Source organism: Tamandua tetradactyla, chromosome 7 (assembly GCF_023851605.1).
Source record: "Tamandua tetradactyla isolate mTamTet1 chromosome 7, mTamTet1.pri, whole genome shotgun sequence".
In the NCBI taxonomy this organism is placed as follows: Eukaryota; Metazoa; Chordata; class Mammalia; order Pilosa; family Myrmecophagidae; genus Tamandua; species Tamandua tetradactyla.
Genome location: NC_135333.1, coordinates 62,341,154 through 62,357,602, shown reverse-complemented (window position 1 = coordinate 62,357,602; position 16,449 = coordinate 62,341,154). Strand labels below are relative to the sequence as shown.

Sequence of the window (16,449 nt, the reverse complement as noted above, 5' to 3'; positions counted from 1 at the left end):
TCCCCAGCCGTCCAGCAAACAAGCCACAGTGCGGCTGTCTCACCAACCCTCCTCCAAGTGTCCCTGGATGGGCCCACACTGCCCAAACCTCGTGTCCATGCTTCCCTCCGGGTCACCAATTCTTTGGAACATCTGGGACACCCCCCAAAGCCCCTGGCCCCAGTGTCGACAGGATGTGTGCACAAGTTGCATGAGGCCTCTGGGCTGAGTGTAACACCCGCGTCCTCTCTGCTCTGGGTGTGCTCACAGCCGGGCGACTCTCCCTACCTCTTGCTCATCCCTATCTCATCTGCATTCAGGGGTTGGGGGGGATATGGGGTCCAGGAGGAGATTTCTGTGATCTCTCCTAAGGCAGAAAGATATTCTTAAGCCCCCTGCCGTTGGTACGAGCGTGCAAGAATACGAGCCCCGTCCCCGGGACCCAGCACTCAGAAAGGCGGTGCAGTGGTTCTAACGCTCTCAGGGCCCTGGGGCTGCTACAGACCACACTGCGGCAGCCCCCAGACGCGCTAACGCATTCTCACACACTCTCACACAAACACAGTGGCACCAGCACAATCCCGTGGACGGAAACACTCACAAGCCCACCCACGCACACAAGCCCATGGAGACGGGGGCCGTGAGGACTTTGGGTAGCAGAGACACACTTTTCCCCTTGGATCTCGCGCCCTTAGACCGCAGAACCTCCTGCTTCTCAAGTCATCTGGGGGTGGGGAGGGGTGGGTGGAGAAACCCAAACCAATCACACAAGGATTCCTTTGAGAGCCTCCTAAGTGGGCCAGAGTGGTGCTGCTGGATGAGACTGCTGTCACCATGGCAACCACTCACACCTCTCCTGCTGGGTTTTCCAGGGACACCCGGCCCAGAGGCCTTGGAGCCGCAGCCTGTGTAGATGGTGGCCTCCCCAAGAGCCAGCCCCCATCCCCGGGGACTCCCAAAGCACTGCCCAAGCGCGTCCTCACTGCCAGGCCCTGGGAACACCCACCCACTCCACTCCGGCGGCCTGCAGCCTGAGGACCGTCAATCTGGACGTCTCACCCTCCAGCTCCAGCATCTTCAGGCCGGTGGCTTCAGGGCAGAAGGGGAGCGCGCGGGACTGGCCATGCCCTGCGACTGGTAGCACCCCTTTGGGAGAGCAGAGGACAGGCAGAGAGCACGCGGTTCCCCTGGAGCTTGCAACTAACACAACCCAACAGACTCCAGCAGGGGAAGGACCGCCACCTTCTGTTGGGGGCATCAGTGATGGGGTTTCCTTTCTCAGGCACAGAAAACGTGGACGAGGGCCTAGGGGCTTGGGTCTGCTTAGTCTGGCTTCCCAGACCAAACCAGAGAGTGGGCCAGGGGTCCCATCTGTACTTTCCCTGTGACCCATCCCAAGGGACAGGGATACAGGCTCTCAGGGCTAAGGGAGCTGGGGGGTGACGAGAGGGCTGGGGGGCTGGCTTTCGGGTCTGAGGCTCTTTTCTAGGGCTGCCCCTCCTTCCGGGGAGCCCAACTTGGATGAATCCCCGGGTCTGTCCTCTGCTGGACACCCGGTTTCCCAGGGCTCAGGCAGTCAGGCGACAAAAGGCTGGTTCACGTCTCTAAAAGGGGCTGGCTGATGGCACAAGGAAGAGGCCAGGCAGACACTGCAGCAAAGGCTCTGAGGCACCCGTCTTGCCCTCCTCACCCTGGAGGAGGGTGGCTGGGGTGGGTGGGGAGGAGTGGGAGGAAGTCTTTTGAGAAAGTCGCTCTCCAGTAGGGTCGGCCGGAGGGAGCCACAGGCACAAGCTTTCAGCAGGATGGCAGCCTCCCCTAGCTGGGGGCACAGCCTCCCTTCTTCTCTTGGTTTGTGGGCTGAAGGAGATCCTGGGAATTTTCAACAGGGAGTAGGGGAAAGGGAGGACATTCATTGTCAATGGTGGTATCTATAGCCCGAGACAGGAGATTTTTAAAGGCAAAATTATATTTCTGGTTTGTTGTTTCAGAAGACCAATAAAGACTGTATTTTCCTATGACTTGCGTGGTTTTATCGGGGGGGAAGGGACGCTGGGAGAACTGTTCCTGCCCCCCACTCCCCCAGGCAGCTGAACAAGGTGCTGGAGAACTTCACCCCACTCTCCTAGAGATAGATGGGTGCCTCTAGCCCAGGGCATCACCTCAGGGTGCAGTGGGGAGGGAAGTGGGGGGTAGCGACCTGGGTCAAAGCCAGGTCCTGCAGCAAGCTCAGGAGGGGTATTTTGGGTTCACCCACACCCCAGCTTGGCGGTTCACACACTTGCGCCTCGGGGTGTCCCGGCTGGGGACGCAGTGGGTTGCGGAGGGGAGAAGTTGGAGCTGTGTCCTAGGGACACAAATGAGTAGCCCTGGCAGTCAGGGACACCTGGACCCATGTGGTAAGAAGGCATGTGTTTGCCAAGAGGATTGCCCCGTGCCCGGGGTGGGGGATGGCCCCCCGGGTCCGTTTAAGGGGCTTCTCTGCCAACTGGATTTTATTAGCTGCGCTTGAGGTTGCTGGTTTGCTGACACTAAGGAGGCCCCACCTGACCATAACCGACCATCCTGCACTGTCAAGACTGAGCGTGGGGATGGGCGGACCACCTTCTGAGCTTACAAGTTCTGTCCCTCTGTGGGGTCAGCAGATGGGGATCTAACCCATGGAGGGAGCCAAGGAGAGGACACGGCCCAGAGAGCAAGACCTCTGGGACTTGTTGGATCACCTAAAGCCCAGGTGGAGGGCGCAGCTCACTGGCCCCCTGCTTGGACAGTGGCTCACTGACGGGGCCTGGCAACGAGCTGCATTTGTGACTCTTCTCCTGTTGTCCTGGTTTCTCCTTCCCAGGAGCCTCCTCTGGATGACAACCCAGCAAGCCAGTAGCAGCCCCAGAGAGACATGAGCCCTCAGGGGTGGGTTCACATCTGAAAGATGACGATTGGGGTGGGGGGGGAGTTGCCCTCCTCTACAGCAGGCTGGAAAGACAGGTCTTCTCCAAATCCCCCTGCAGAAGCAGAGAACGGGACCCCTTGAGGGCCTGACACAGGTCTCCGGGATGGATCTACACATTATTCAAATGTCATTGGTGTTCACACCTGACATGAACTGGAGAGTACAGGTGAAGTCGTGAAAGCTAGGGCCCCAGGTAAGACAGGGCTGTAAGGATGAGAGACCCACGTGGGTCCAGAGAGCAGGCCCACGGCACAGAGCCTCTGTGCATGGAGAACATGCCAGAAGCCCACGCGCTAGAGAAACACACTCCACTTATTACCTGCACATACACACACACACATAGACACACATAGCTACATATGAGGTAGGGGCTGGAGAACCCAGGGAATTGAATGGGTCCAGGTCAAAAAGAATCTCAGGATTTCTAGAGATTTTTGCATAAGCTGTTCATCAACCACCTGCTTGGAGATGGAAATCATCCCCCTCATTCATCTGACCTTCTGGGTGCAGCCACAGCACTATTCACACCCTGCATTCACACCCTGTATTCACACCCTGTATTCACACCCTGTATGCACACCCTGTATGCACACCCTGTATTCACACCCTGTATTCACACCCTGTATGCACACCCTGTATGCACACCCTGTATTCACACCCTGTATTCACACCCTGTATTCATACCCTGTATTCATACCCTGTATTCACACCCTGTATTCACACCCTGTATTCACACCCTGTATTCACACCCTGTATTTACACCCTGTATTCACACCCTGTATTCACACCCTGTATTCACACCCTGGCACACAGCGGCCCCGTAGCAGGCCCGGGCACCCTTCCACCCTCCCTCCTTGCTCCACGCGCAAATATCACACAGGCAGTGCTCCCATCGCGGACACCGTGCCCTCCCAGCCCTGACCGGCCTCACATACAGGGACACCATTTCCCAGGGACGGAAGCAACCAGGCCACCTGCCACTCTTTGAGCCCCAGCGGACCCCATGACCAGGATGGCTGAACCACAGGCCAGTGAGAGGAAATTACAAAAAAAGACAAAAAAATAAAATTGAAGCATAAGATCTCTGGCAGCTTCTCCTTTCCCCATTGCATCCACGAACCCCAGAGAGTCAGAGCAATTGTCTGCAGTGAGTTAAACCCCAGGCATCGAGAACACAGTTTCTATGGCAACCCCTCATGGCTCTAATTCAGCTCTGAGTTAAAAATGATATCAAATAATTGGAGAGTGCAGGAGAATACAGCCAGCAGCCTGCCCCTGCCCCTTCTCTCTCCTGGACCCAGGGCTCTTTCCCTCCAGGAATTCAGGAGCCGAGACCAACAACATCAAGGAGGGCACAGGGCTGGCACAGATTCGCCTGGGACCAAGAACCGTCCTTAGGAGACCAGTTTGGTGTCAAATTCTGGCCTGGAAGTAGGCCGGGGATTTGTGCGCCGTGAGCTAAGGAAAGAGAGGTGGCCGAGATGGCACAGGTCCCTTCCCAGGGCACTCCCAGGCACATCCTGAAGGCTCTCAGATGCGAGTGTTTGTGCACTCGGGCGCTGAGCAACACTAGGCCAGGTGGTTCTCTCACTGCCTCTCATTCTAAGGAGAAAGGCAGACCGAGACCCTGGCTCAGGAAGGCCCTTCTCTTAGGCAGGGGGATAGGGTTGGACAATCTCTGCCCTCTCCTTTGCCCTGCCTTCAGCCTGGAGAAGAGGCACAGTGCCCCTGTCTGGCTTGCTCCTCTCCAGCCACGGGAGTCCTTCCACCTGGTGCCTCACAGCCAGACTCCTGGACCCCTGATTGCAGATACTTGGATGCCTATCAGATCATGCACATTTCTGGAACAGAACCAAAATTTTGGGTCCAGAGCACAGAAGCCGAAACCAGCCCACGGGCTGATGGCTCTCAGCTCACTAGGCAGAGTCACTAAGAACTTTGTAAGTGCTCAGAAACTACAAAGTTGGGGGTGGCTTGTGAGGTTCACTAGTGTTCTCATCACACAGCAAATGGCAGCACAGGGTCATTTCTGAAAGTGATGATCTGAGCTCTGAGCTTTGAGCTTCGTTAATTATTAGTGGTGGGACTCGGGGCAAAATTAAAAATTTTCTAACTCTCAGTTTCCTCATCTGTAAAATGGAGTCAAACAGTACTGGTGTCACCTCATCACCACGAGGGTTAAATGAGAAAGCACATGGGCAGCGGTTAGCACGGCACCCAGCATGTCCTGAGCACATACTGAGCATGCACCCTGAGCTCTGACTCTTTGGATTTGGGTGAGGAGCCTGGTCCTCTCTTGAGGTAGATACTGGCACCCCAAGCAATAGAAAAGGGAAACAGCATACAGAGGATGGGAAGGAAGTCTGGGTTGCCATCTCTGTCCTGTGTGACCTTCGGCCGCTCTCTTAATCTCTCTGAGCTTCATTTGGCCCCCTTTGGGAATTGTTTTCCATCTAAGGTTTTATGGTTTCGTCAACAAAGTGACCTAGGAAGATGCCACGTTGCACCTGAGAAAGCTTATGGTGGATGATTGATTCCTGCAGACCCTCCCCAGAGTCCTCTGGCTAGTACCCTGTGCCTTATTCTTGACACTGACTCTCAGCCTTCCTGGCTTCAGCGGCAAAAAGGGCAGCTCCTACCTGCAGCCACAGCTGTCTTCTCGTCCACTGTCACGGTGACAGCGGTGCTCGCCGTTACTACCGCTGCCTGGCCTGGAACTTCTGGGGAGACAAAAATCACCATGTCACTTTCTCCACACCTGAGGAAGAGTGAGTGCTTGGGGTAGGCTAAGCCGAAGCTCTTTTCTGGAACAATGACAGTTGTAAGTACCAGACTAAGATGTGCCTTGAATCATGGGTGAGGGTGTTTGGGGAAGTTGCTATGACAGGCTCGTGATCGTCAGCCACAGGGCTTTGCCTCCTGCGTGTGTGACCAGCCCACCTTTCCCTGCAAATCGGAACTTGCCAGATAAATAGAACAATACAGCACCACCAGTGTCACCAGGACACTGATTTTTGTTCTGTTGCAGGGCAGCCCATTAGTATGTCTGCAAACCTGTCTGCTTGCTGCTGCTACTTCAGCGCTAGGTACGTTTGCTTGGGGGTCCTGCAGTGACCTGCCCTCTTTGCACGTGTCTAACCCAGAAGACATGCTGCAGGGAATGGATCCTCTGGGAGGATGGACAGGCTGTGAGCCAGGACATGTGATGGGTAATCCTGGGTTGCCCTTTCTCAAGGGGCATGAGTCATAAGTGATACTGACAGCCCTGCTCAAGAAGCTGGCTGCCATGGAGTCACCTGAAAGGTTCAGACCCCCAGAAGGCTGATGGTGCCTGACACATCCCAGGCCCTCCAGGAATCCTGCCTGATGGTGCACCCGACAGCCCACCCCCACCGGCCTTTTGTGTACTTTGTAGCTTGCTCCTGCTCTCCTGGGACACTCCAGCAGCCTCCTGAAGGGTGGGTGGGAGCGCTCATTTCGAGGCACCTTTCCCATTTCTTTTGGAGCAATCAGGCTGTCACTAACTGCAGAACTTAGGTGAACGTCAGCATAATAGTAACTCTACATTACTGCACAACCTCTGAGGCTCTAAGGCAGTATGGACTAGCGGATGACCTTGAACTTCTTAATTCCCATCCGACCGTGGTTGGGGACTAGCTTTTCTAAACAACGTGGAAAATTCTATTACAAAAAAATCCCAAGGAAGGGGCCCACATTTTAATCACGTGATGTATTTTGTTAGAATGTCTTTATGGCAAATGTAGCTTGGAATGAACAGGCCATGAGAAGCTTCTGGTGCAGAGACTGTAGCTGCAACCATGTCCTTAGTAAAGGGGAATAACCATGAGTCCCTGCTATGTGCTAGGGGACCTGTCATGCCTCGCTGTGATCAAACAGCGCATAGAAATCTGAAGGTACGCTTTGATTCCAGGGACTTACATTATATAGGGCTGGGTTTTGTTTTTTGTTTTTTTTTTGGTGCATGGACTGGGAATTGAACCTGGGTCTCCCGCATGGCAGGTGGGCATTCTACCACAGAACCACCCATGCACCCCATAGGGCTGTTCTTGATTCTAGGAATCTGCCATGACTGAAGCAGCGAGGGGCCACAATAGAAAAAGCAGTCAGCTTCCCCGCCTTACTTCTAGGTTCAAACATCTACAAGACACCAATGTGGCTGACCCTGGGCCCCGCTGCCTGCTTTCTGGGATAGGCTTGACGTTGTGCGTGGATGGCGGTTAGCGGAGGCTTGTGGGAAACACCCAGGTGAGGGTGTGGCAGTCCTTGGGGTGTGTCCTCTGGGGACATGGGGAGTTTCGATGCCCAGGCCTCGAGACAGCAGCTCCCTGCCCCAGCACCCGGGGGGGCGAGTGAGCAGACGAGGAAATGCTGGTAGGCTGCAGTGTCATGGGGCGGGGCGGGGTGGGGGGAGCCGGCGACCTCGCCACTGGGCCCCGGCCAGGCTCGGCTGTGCGCTGGCGGCTTGCCCAGGCGCCGACTGCAAAGGACAGCTCCGTGTGGGCAGAGTGCAGCCCACCAGGCCCCAGGCAAAGGGCGACCGTGTCAGCCTGGAGGGGTGCAGGGAAGCCTCCGTGGGCCCTGACGCACTCCTCCCCTTCTTCCCTCCTCCAACTCAGCACCGCTCCCCCCCATTACCATGACTTTTATTGATATTTTCTTTCTTTTGGGGTGGACAGGAGTGTGCAGAGGTGTCCACGTGTCTCAGAGCATGAGTTGAGCAAGAAAGCGAGGGTGTGAAAGGGAGCGGGCTCCTGCCTCCCCACCCGACTGTCCCCCTTTTTGGGTTGCCAGCTTCCCTCTCTTCTCCTGGCTCCGTTCCCCACCCACCCACCCTCCTACCTCACTGCCACAAAAAGCTCCCCCAGCAGCCAGCAAGCACAGACCTGGTGAGGGTGCTGGCAGGAGGGAGCCTCTCACCAGGGTCCAGGGGTGGGGCCCTGGCCATACCCCAGAAAACTCCCCAGGGTCCTGTGGGGACCCCTCCTTGGAGAGCCCTTTGTGCTGCTGCAGACAGGAAGAACTGCCTCCTTCGGGTTTGGGGTGCGCTGTGTGGGCTTCCCCTTGGCTTTGAGAACCTCCCTGGGGGACCTTCCTTGGGAATGGAAACACCCCCTCCTCCCTCCAGTTCCTGTCCACCCCAGTGCCGTGGGTGCGCCTGGGCTTGGTGGCAGCAGACCTTGGTTCCAAGCCTGGCTCTGCAGCTCCCTGGCTAATTGATCCTGGGCAAGTCATGGCACCTCTCTGAGCCGGTTTCCCCCTGTGTAAAATGAGGGATAATAACAGCTATCCCGCGGATTTGTGCAGATGAATGAGTTAAAACAGGGAAACATTTCGTAAAGCATAATGCTGCTTCTCAGCACACTGGCTGGTGGGACTAAGAGTGGGATGGAGAGGCGGGCATAAGCAGCAGGAGAGGGTGCCCGGAGGGCACAGAGGTGACCCCCCGTCCTTGCTACCTGCCTGGCAGCCTGGGCCTTCCCTCTGTTCTTGTCCCCACGGTATTTCTCCCCCAGGAACCTTAGCGATGGTTTTGGTGGTAAAAGGACATTTTGAAGAGAAGGGAGTTCAAGACTCCATTCAAAGTCAACTACAAAACTTTTTGTCTGACTCCACCCCTCTCCTTTCACCTCCTATTCTCCTCAACCCCATCCAGGATATGGGAATTTCTAGGCCCTCTGGATCCGCTGTGCTGGGACCAGGCCACACCAGCTGGAACCTGGTGGAGGGCTTGCTCAGCCTCAAACCCACGACCCGGGATAGGTCCCTCAGCCTTTCTGGGCCTCACTCCCTTCTTGTGTAAATGAAGGGGGTGAGGCTAAAAGGACTTGAAGGTGCCTTTTGGTTCCAAACATTTTGTGATTTTCTTGGTGTTCTGTTAAAAGCCGTGAATTTGTGTGTGTATGTGTGTGTGTGTGTGTGTGTGTGTGTGTGTATGTGTGTGTGTGTGTGCGCATGTGTGGCCATTTTCCAAAACGGGAGTTGGGTGTCTTCTAGTCCTGGAAATCTTCCTGGCCCTTGGCCTCGTCGGGCTGTGCCTGGCTTGGTCCAGGGAGGCCCACCCCTGGCTGCCCTTTCTGGGACAAGCGCGGCCGCTTTGGGACTTGTTGAGAACAGCAGCGCCCCCTGCACTGCGTCTGTTACTCACATCCCCGTGATCTAAGGAATCGTCACAGACGCTCGGGCTTTCAGAGACACAGGAATCTTAAAAGATCAACTCTCCCAATCTCCTCACATCCGGTATTTGGACTAGAATCCAGGTCTCCCGACGTTTGGGTCCAATCTCTTTCCTTTCTGCCATTCTGGGTTTTAAAGGCCAGCTTTGCCGGCTAAGGAATAAAAGGCTCAGCCCTATATCCAAGGCATGAATGATCTTTCTCAAGGTGCCCAAGTGCGTGGGGCGGGAAGACGGGAGGGGGTCCCGGAGGCCTTGAGGCTCCGCTCCACAGCCAGTTCCGTTTCCCACCGCGGGCCGGCAGGGGGATGGCCGCCCCGACCCCCTGACCCCAGCTCTGTCCACTACCTGATGTCTCTGCCGAGCGGATGGTGAAGACAAAGCTGCCAGGGGGCTGCGCGGCAGCCTGGCGGTACCACAGCGGGAATCGGTCCATGGCGAACATGCTGGCCTCGTCCTCAGGAGTCAGGAACTTCCTGAGGGGAAAAAGATTTGGGACCTTCCATCGAACAGGGCACCGGCTCATGCCTTTTTCCCTTTTTCCATTCAAGGCTGAGCCAAGACAGCAGTTCCCTCTGTGCTTTAGCAGAGTTGCAGATAGTTGGAAAATATCAGCCCCTAAAATTGGCACCACCCCAGAAAATGTTCTCCGGCTATTCCTGCTTTTCCCAGAATCAAAATAATGTTACATCTGTTGGCCTGTTAGTAGCTAGCAGAAGTAGAGGGTCTGCGTTATGAGGGAATACTTTCCATTTTTAGGTACGCCTTTTTGCCTGCAGGGTTTATTTCTTTTAGATATAGCCTGATTTATTTTTGTCTGGTTCATTGGAATGTCTGATCAAGGAAATTGTTTCATCAATACTGTCACTGCACTAATAGAGGGACATAAAATCCCCAAAATGGTTACTTTAAAAATCATTGCCTCTAAGTTTCAGAATGTATCACGGGCTTTCTTTTTCTTTTCTTTCTTTTTTGAGCAGCTTTACCTTACTAATTATGGGTTTGCATTGCCTGAACACACAGAGGCCGACAGGAGGGAGGGCTGGTCCAGAAGCAGAGTGGGAGGCGGGGAGAAGCTGGTGAGGGATTAAGATTCACTGAGCCTCATCCACCAGGTGGAGGGTTGGGACACAGTTTAAGAGTGATTGACTTCCATATTCCATGGGCAGATTTGCCTTGTTGCGTGAACCCCTGGCGGTAATTCACATTGCAGTTTAGGGGAATGGCACCCCAGGAGGTGTGCGATGTACCTGCAGCCGCCCACAGCAGCTGTGTGCCTGAGAGGCAAAGGTACTCTGCAGCTCACGAAGCTCTGTCTGCAACCCTAGGAGCTCTTTGGAGGGGATACAGGGGGACCCCAAGAACATTTCCACCCTCCTGCACACTGTCAGGGACAGTTTGCCCTGCTCAACCTTTTATTGTCCGGCAAAGACATGGACTTGGGGATTTTCTGATCAGGTGGAGGCTGAAGGCATGGAAAAGAAAGGGGATGCGGAAGCATAAGTGGGTGGTGAGTTGGAGGGGTGGCGAGCTTGGGGAGGAATGCACCCCGCACTGGTTGAGACCTGAAGGTGAACCCACAGTCAACGCGCTCTGTCTCTAACAGGGCTATGCAAAGGGTCCATGCAGCAGCCCGTGCTTTCTCTCCTCCCACCTCTCTTGAAGTGAGAGGAGGTGGAGAGGGAAGGAGGGGAGCAAGGAGAGAGGCAGAGGGAAGAGAAACTTATTTTGTTTTCCTAAAATGCCTTAGCTTTGCTTAGCAAGTGTAGATCTGCCACCAGCTCCTGGAACCACGTCAAACGTGGGGCTCGGCGGCCGTGTGCTTGCACTCAGTGAGAGCAGCGGCGTGGGGGAGGAAGGCAGGGACGGGGTGTCCAACTGCTCAGTAACCCCCTCAGCGGGTTTCCCCCAGGTGCCCGGGGGTTCCGGCCCAGCTGAGTCTCAGGTTTGCCGAGCGGCAGGTGGCGCTGCTTCTCCAGCACCCTCCTCTGAGCTCCCACCTCCCCTTTTCACAGCACCCTGCAGGCAGGGTGCCTCTGGCCAGCTGGACGCTGGACGCTGGGTGCTGGGGGCTTTCCCCAGAATCCAGGATTTGCTTCCAGCGGGGTTTCTCAACCTCAGCTCTGTTATACCTTGGGCCAGGAGATTCTTTGTGGTGGGGGCTGCTCTGTGCTTTGTGGGGTATTGAGCTGCACCCCTGGCCTCGATCTCCTAAGGTGCCTGCAGCACCTGTCCCGGTGTTACAATCAAAAATATCTCCAGACATTGCCAATGTCTCCCTGGGGTGGGGATAGGGGCAAAATTGAGCCCTGTTGAGAAAGGTTGGCTTGGAGTCTTCAGACTTCCCTGCTCTCAGGATGGACTTGGAGTCCCATTAGGTTACAGTAAGAACCACAAATACTTCACACCAAGTTAGGGAGTGGACTGTCCGGAAAGCTGCCATGGGTACTGCTTCCTTCATGGGATTCCAGAAGCAGCTCCTCCACCCTGGAAGGGGTGAGTGAGGTGGGGGTTGGAGGGAGCGTGTACAAAATGTGGACACAGATGGAATATTTCATTTGCCAGGTTGAGACGAGGCCCAGAAGGGCAAACAGCTTCTCTGTGGGGTGGAGTCTCCCATCAGCCCTCCAATGCTTGCTTCCCCAACCCTCGACTGAGCCGCCCTCCCTCTCCTCCTGGGGACGCCTCCAGGATGTGTGCAATTACTCTTCCAATCGGTAAATCCCTTCCACCCTCCCTGGACTCCTGGAGGGCCCAGCACACTAGGGTGCAATTCTCTCTCCATCCAGGGGCTGCGGGAACACACCTGAGAACTTTGCCCTTCCCGACCCTGCAGGGACCCCCCGCTCCCAAGGCCGGCCAGCGGACTCACTTGTCGGAGACCTTCTCGGAGCCCACGAACAAGCCGCTCCTCAGGAGGCCAGACGGGGTGCCCAGGAAGGCCATGTCCACCCCGACCTCGGGGGCACTGCAAGGCAGACAACGCAGGGAGGAATGAATACGGGCAGCTGGGGCAGGTCCAGGAGTGGGCAGAGCGCGCTGGGAAGACCCAAAGTGTTTACTGAGCCTCTCCTACATCCTGGGCCCGGTCGACTCAGGGGAGAACGTTCTAGGAAGGCTGATGGCTCAGGGAGAAGCAGGCCCCGTCCGCTGTGAGCTCCCCTGTCCCAGCAGGTGCGAAGGCTTCCGCAGTCAGCCCTTCCCACATTAAGTGATCCTCTGGGTCTCCGCTTTGGCAGATCTAGATCCTGATTTGTCAGCCTGGCTTTTGGGGGAGTTGGAACTGGAGGACATGGAAGGAACTCAGCAGGAGAGGTGTGAACTTCTCATGACCCACAGGTACCAAGCATCTTGCAGTCTTAAAGCCCTTTGCACACATTTCCCTTACTACTGGAAAGTGAAAAGGTGAAGAGGAGGCACCCGACACCCAAGAAAAGTCCCAGGGGATTTCATAACATTCTGGACAGGTTTGAAAAAAAAAAAAAAAAACCAAAAAACTCTTGTAAGTAGTTAGCGTGTTGCTAACTTTTCTCACAGTCCTAAAGCAATAATGCCGTGATGGATGCACCCGGGGTTTGGAAATGGATGGTACCAGAGCAGGAACCTCTCATGTCTACCCTTATTAATTTTCTTGTCCCCACCCCCATCTATTCTAGAATATTACCCCATTTCTCTCCGAGCATGTATCTGCCGGTTTGAGTGAATATACAAGATAAGGCAATGCCCAAAGCACTGCCTGGGGGAGGCGGGGTTTCATTAGGGCCGCTGGGGTTCCCTAATGGGCATTCTCTCAGCAATGAAGGCTGCACCGCACAAAGATGCAACAGACCTGCCAAGTCAGAGTCTCGGGGGTGGGATCCAGCACACGTGCGTCTTTAACGAGCTTTCCTTTCTAAATCTCCACTCAAACGGGAAAGGCTAGTATACTGAGCCCATAACTCAGCTTCAACCACCACCAACCCTCGGCTGACCTGGCTCCACCTGCAACTCCCCCCATGCTCACAATGAAAGCAAATCCCAGATATCATCTCATCTGTAGGCATTTTAGCATGTATCATTAAAATATGAGGATTAAAAAAAAACCCAGTCTTATCACACCTTAAAAAACCCGTACATCCTTAATATCACCAAATAAGCCATTCAACATTCAAATGTTTTCCAATTGCCTCATAAATTTTTTTTAACAGTTTGTTTGAATCAGAATTTAAGGTCTTTGCATTGCAACTGTTAATATGTCTCTTTAGTGTCTCTCTCTTTGTACATATATATATGACAGTTTTATTGAGGCATTCACACACATACAATTCACCCATTTAAAATGCACGATTCAATGGTTTTTACTATAATCACAGAGTTGTATGGTCATCAGCACTATCAGGTTTAGAACATTTTCATCTCCGCAAAAGAGACCCCCATACCCATTAAGAGGGGTCTTTTTTTTTTTTTAACATGGGCAGGCACCGGGAATTGAACCCGGGTCCTCTGGCATCACAGGCAAGCATTCCTGCCTGCTGAGCCACCGTAGCCCACCCTCTTTTGTCTTTTATAACCTGATTCTTTTCTGTCTCCTCTCTCCCAGTCCCCTCCTCTTTTCCTTGCAATTCATTTGCTGAACAAATTAGGCCATTAGTCCTGCAGAGCATCTCACATTCCGGATTTAGGGGATTGCAAGGCTGTGGTGTCACTCAGCATGTACTTTTATCCCCCATTATTCTCTGTCAACTGAGAAATAATAAATTGAGCTGTAAATCAACTAAAGCATTTACCTGGGGTCTTAGAATTGCAATTTGGAGAGCACAGGTTCAAGGAGAAACCCAAACTGTGCCCCAAGTTGGGACTGTCAGGCAAGGGTTTTTGGAAGGGAAAAGAGGAAGAAAAAAAAAAGAAGTTGGTCAAGACAAGGGTCTTAGAAATAGGTTTTGTTTTTTCAGAAAGGGCCTGGGACTTTGCTAGCTGCTTAGGTTTCGTGTATAGCAGCCAGTTTCAGGATTTCAGGGGTGGTGTCAGCGCCCTTCCCTGTGCACAGCTCTCCATCTCCGTTTTAAGTGTCTTAGCTTAAATTTCTTATTTTGCTTTATTTCATTTTACCCCTGCAAACTAGAGGCCCGCTCAGATCCAGGTTTAATGTGGTGGCATGAGCTCCCCATAGGCGGGATCCCTTCACCAGGGGGTTCATAGAGCCTGATTATTAGGGCTTGCAAAACAGGGCTATTCTCTTTTTTTTTCTTTATTTTTACTTGAAATACGTGTATAAAGAAAAACTCTCTTGTGCTCAATATTTGGTTATCTGGAGGTGCAGTATGTACAGGAGAGGAAGGATACATTACTTTTGGCCAGTGAGAGTCTTTTCCATGTTGGCTCTGGGTCCAGTTGGCATAATCTCAGCAGTCTTTAGTAACTTCTTGATTCCTGGTCTGACAAGATGTTCCAGGTTTTCTTGTGTATTCCCTACCCCTGTCCTGGAAGCAGACATTTTTCTAATGAGTCCTGGCTCATTTTAACTTGGATTAGTGTTGAAAGACCCCAAAAATCTGTGGCTGGCAGTGCCTATTGAGGGTGGTCATTTCAGTAGGCAGAGAGAATTTTTTTTTGTTTCTTTAGGAGAAGATTCATCATGCGTTCAAAGTGGTATTTCCAATTCATATTTAGCATTACATCTCAATTTAACATCTTTGATTTTTAAAATTTGCATCTCTTTTCTCTTTGGCTAAAAATCATTAATTTTAATGACATTAACATAATACTTATTTATTCTGTCTATATAGTTACAGGATAACAGTTATCATATTATTTCTAGCAACATGATTACTAAACATATTTTAAGATCTTATTTATTTAGTCTCTGCAGTCTGTGTTTTAAAGTCCCTTGAAAGAATTTTCTTCCCTATGGTTACATCACATACATGATGCATAGCCAGGTATATTTGTTTCATTTGCATTCAATTGTTTAGAAATTACTTAAAATCCTATTTTGTTTTGTAATTATATAAGGCATTACATGGTTCTAAAAGTCAAACATGCAAAATAAAAGACTATTCAAAAGTGTTCCCCTTCTGTCCTTCCTATCCTCCTATTTCTTCATTCTTCCTATAGGTAAACTTTTTGTTGCTGTTAATTGTCCCATTTAAAATATGTGTGTGTGTGTGTGTGTATATATATGCAATTATCTTTTTAGATAAACAGTAGTGTATTATGCACAATTTCCTCCACCTTGCTGGAGATCATTCAATAGTATATATAGATATTTCTCACTTTCACAAAACTTTTCACAAAAAAGTTCCTAGTTTGTGGATCTACCATACTTTATTTAACAAGTCCCCTTTTGATGGACATTTAGGTTGTTTCCAATCTTTTACTGTTATAAATGGTGCTGCAATGAATAGCTAATGCCTACAGCGTTTCATCTTTTTGCCGGAGTATCACTGGGATGAGATTGCCAGGTCAAAGTGTAAATGCATATATAATTTTGCTAGATATTGTCAAGTTCCTCTCCACAGGGCTTGAAACACTCTGCATTCCCAAGCACAGTAGGAGAGTTCCTGTTTCCCCACAACCTTGCCAACAGTGTATGCTGCCAAATTTAGATGGGTATCAATCTGATGACGTTTTAATTTGCATTTCTTTTATTATGAGTGAGGTTGAGTATTTTTCATATTATTTAAAGAATATTAGCATTTTTTCTCCGTGAAATTGTTCACATCTCTTGATCACTTTTCCTATAAAGTGGTTAGGCTTTTGCTTCTCTATTTTAGAAGTTCTTTATTTGTCATAAAAATGTAATATAGGGATAATAACTCTTTATCTGTAAGCTGTAAATAATTTCTGCCATTTGTCATTTCTCTTTGTACCTTGCTGTTTCTGTTTTTGCTATACATTTTTTTTTCAAGATTAAAAGTGGTATTGATATTTTCATTTTGTTTGTCTTACATCTGTACATTTTATTTAGTAAACATAACAACACACAAACAAACATTCTTACCATATGATCATTCCATTCTTGATATATAATCAATAATTCACAATATCATCACATAGTTGTATATTCATTGTCATGATCATTTCTTAGAACATTTGTATCAATTCAGAAAAAGAAATAAAAAACAAACAGAAAAGAATTCATACATACCATACCCCTTACCCCTCCCTTTCATTGATCACTAGCATTTCAACCTACTAAATTTATTTTAACATTTGTTCCTGTATTATTTATTTTTTTAATCCATATGTTTTACTTGTCTGTTGATAAAGTAGATAAAAGAAACATTAGACACAAGGTATACAAATATTTTTAACCTATCAAATTTATGTCATTCCCTTACTGCTTCTGAAT

The 16,449-nt window shown here is 51.3% G+C and overlaps 1 protein-coding gene across 1 annotated transcript in view; it reads right to left on the bottom strand.

The window, feature by feature from the left end:
* CACNA2D4 (calcium voltage-gated channel auxiliary subunit alpha2delta 4) overlaps nt 1–16,449 on the bottom strand; it is a 112,722-nt gene that overhangs the window by 40,370 nt on the left and 55,903 nt on the right. The window contains exons 24-26 of the mRNA XM_077168201.1: nt 11,992–12,087; nt 9,468–9,595; nt 5,566–5,646 (exon numbers count right to left, since the gene is read on the bottom strand). Coding sequence (XP_077024316.1) covers nt 5,566–5,646; nt 9,468–9,595; nt 11,992–12,087 — 305 coding nt within the window. The remainder of the gene's footprint in view (nt 1–5,565; nt 5,647–9,467; nt 9,596–11,991; nt 12,088–16,449) is intronic.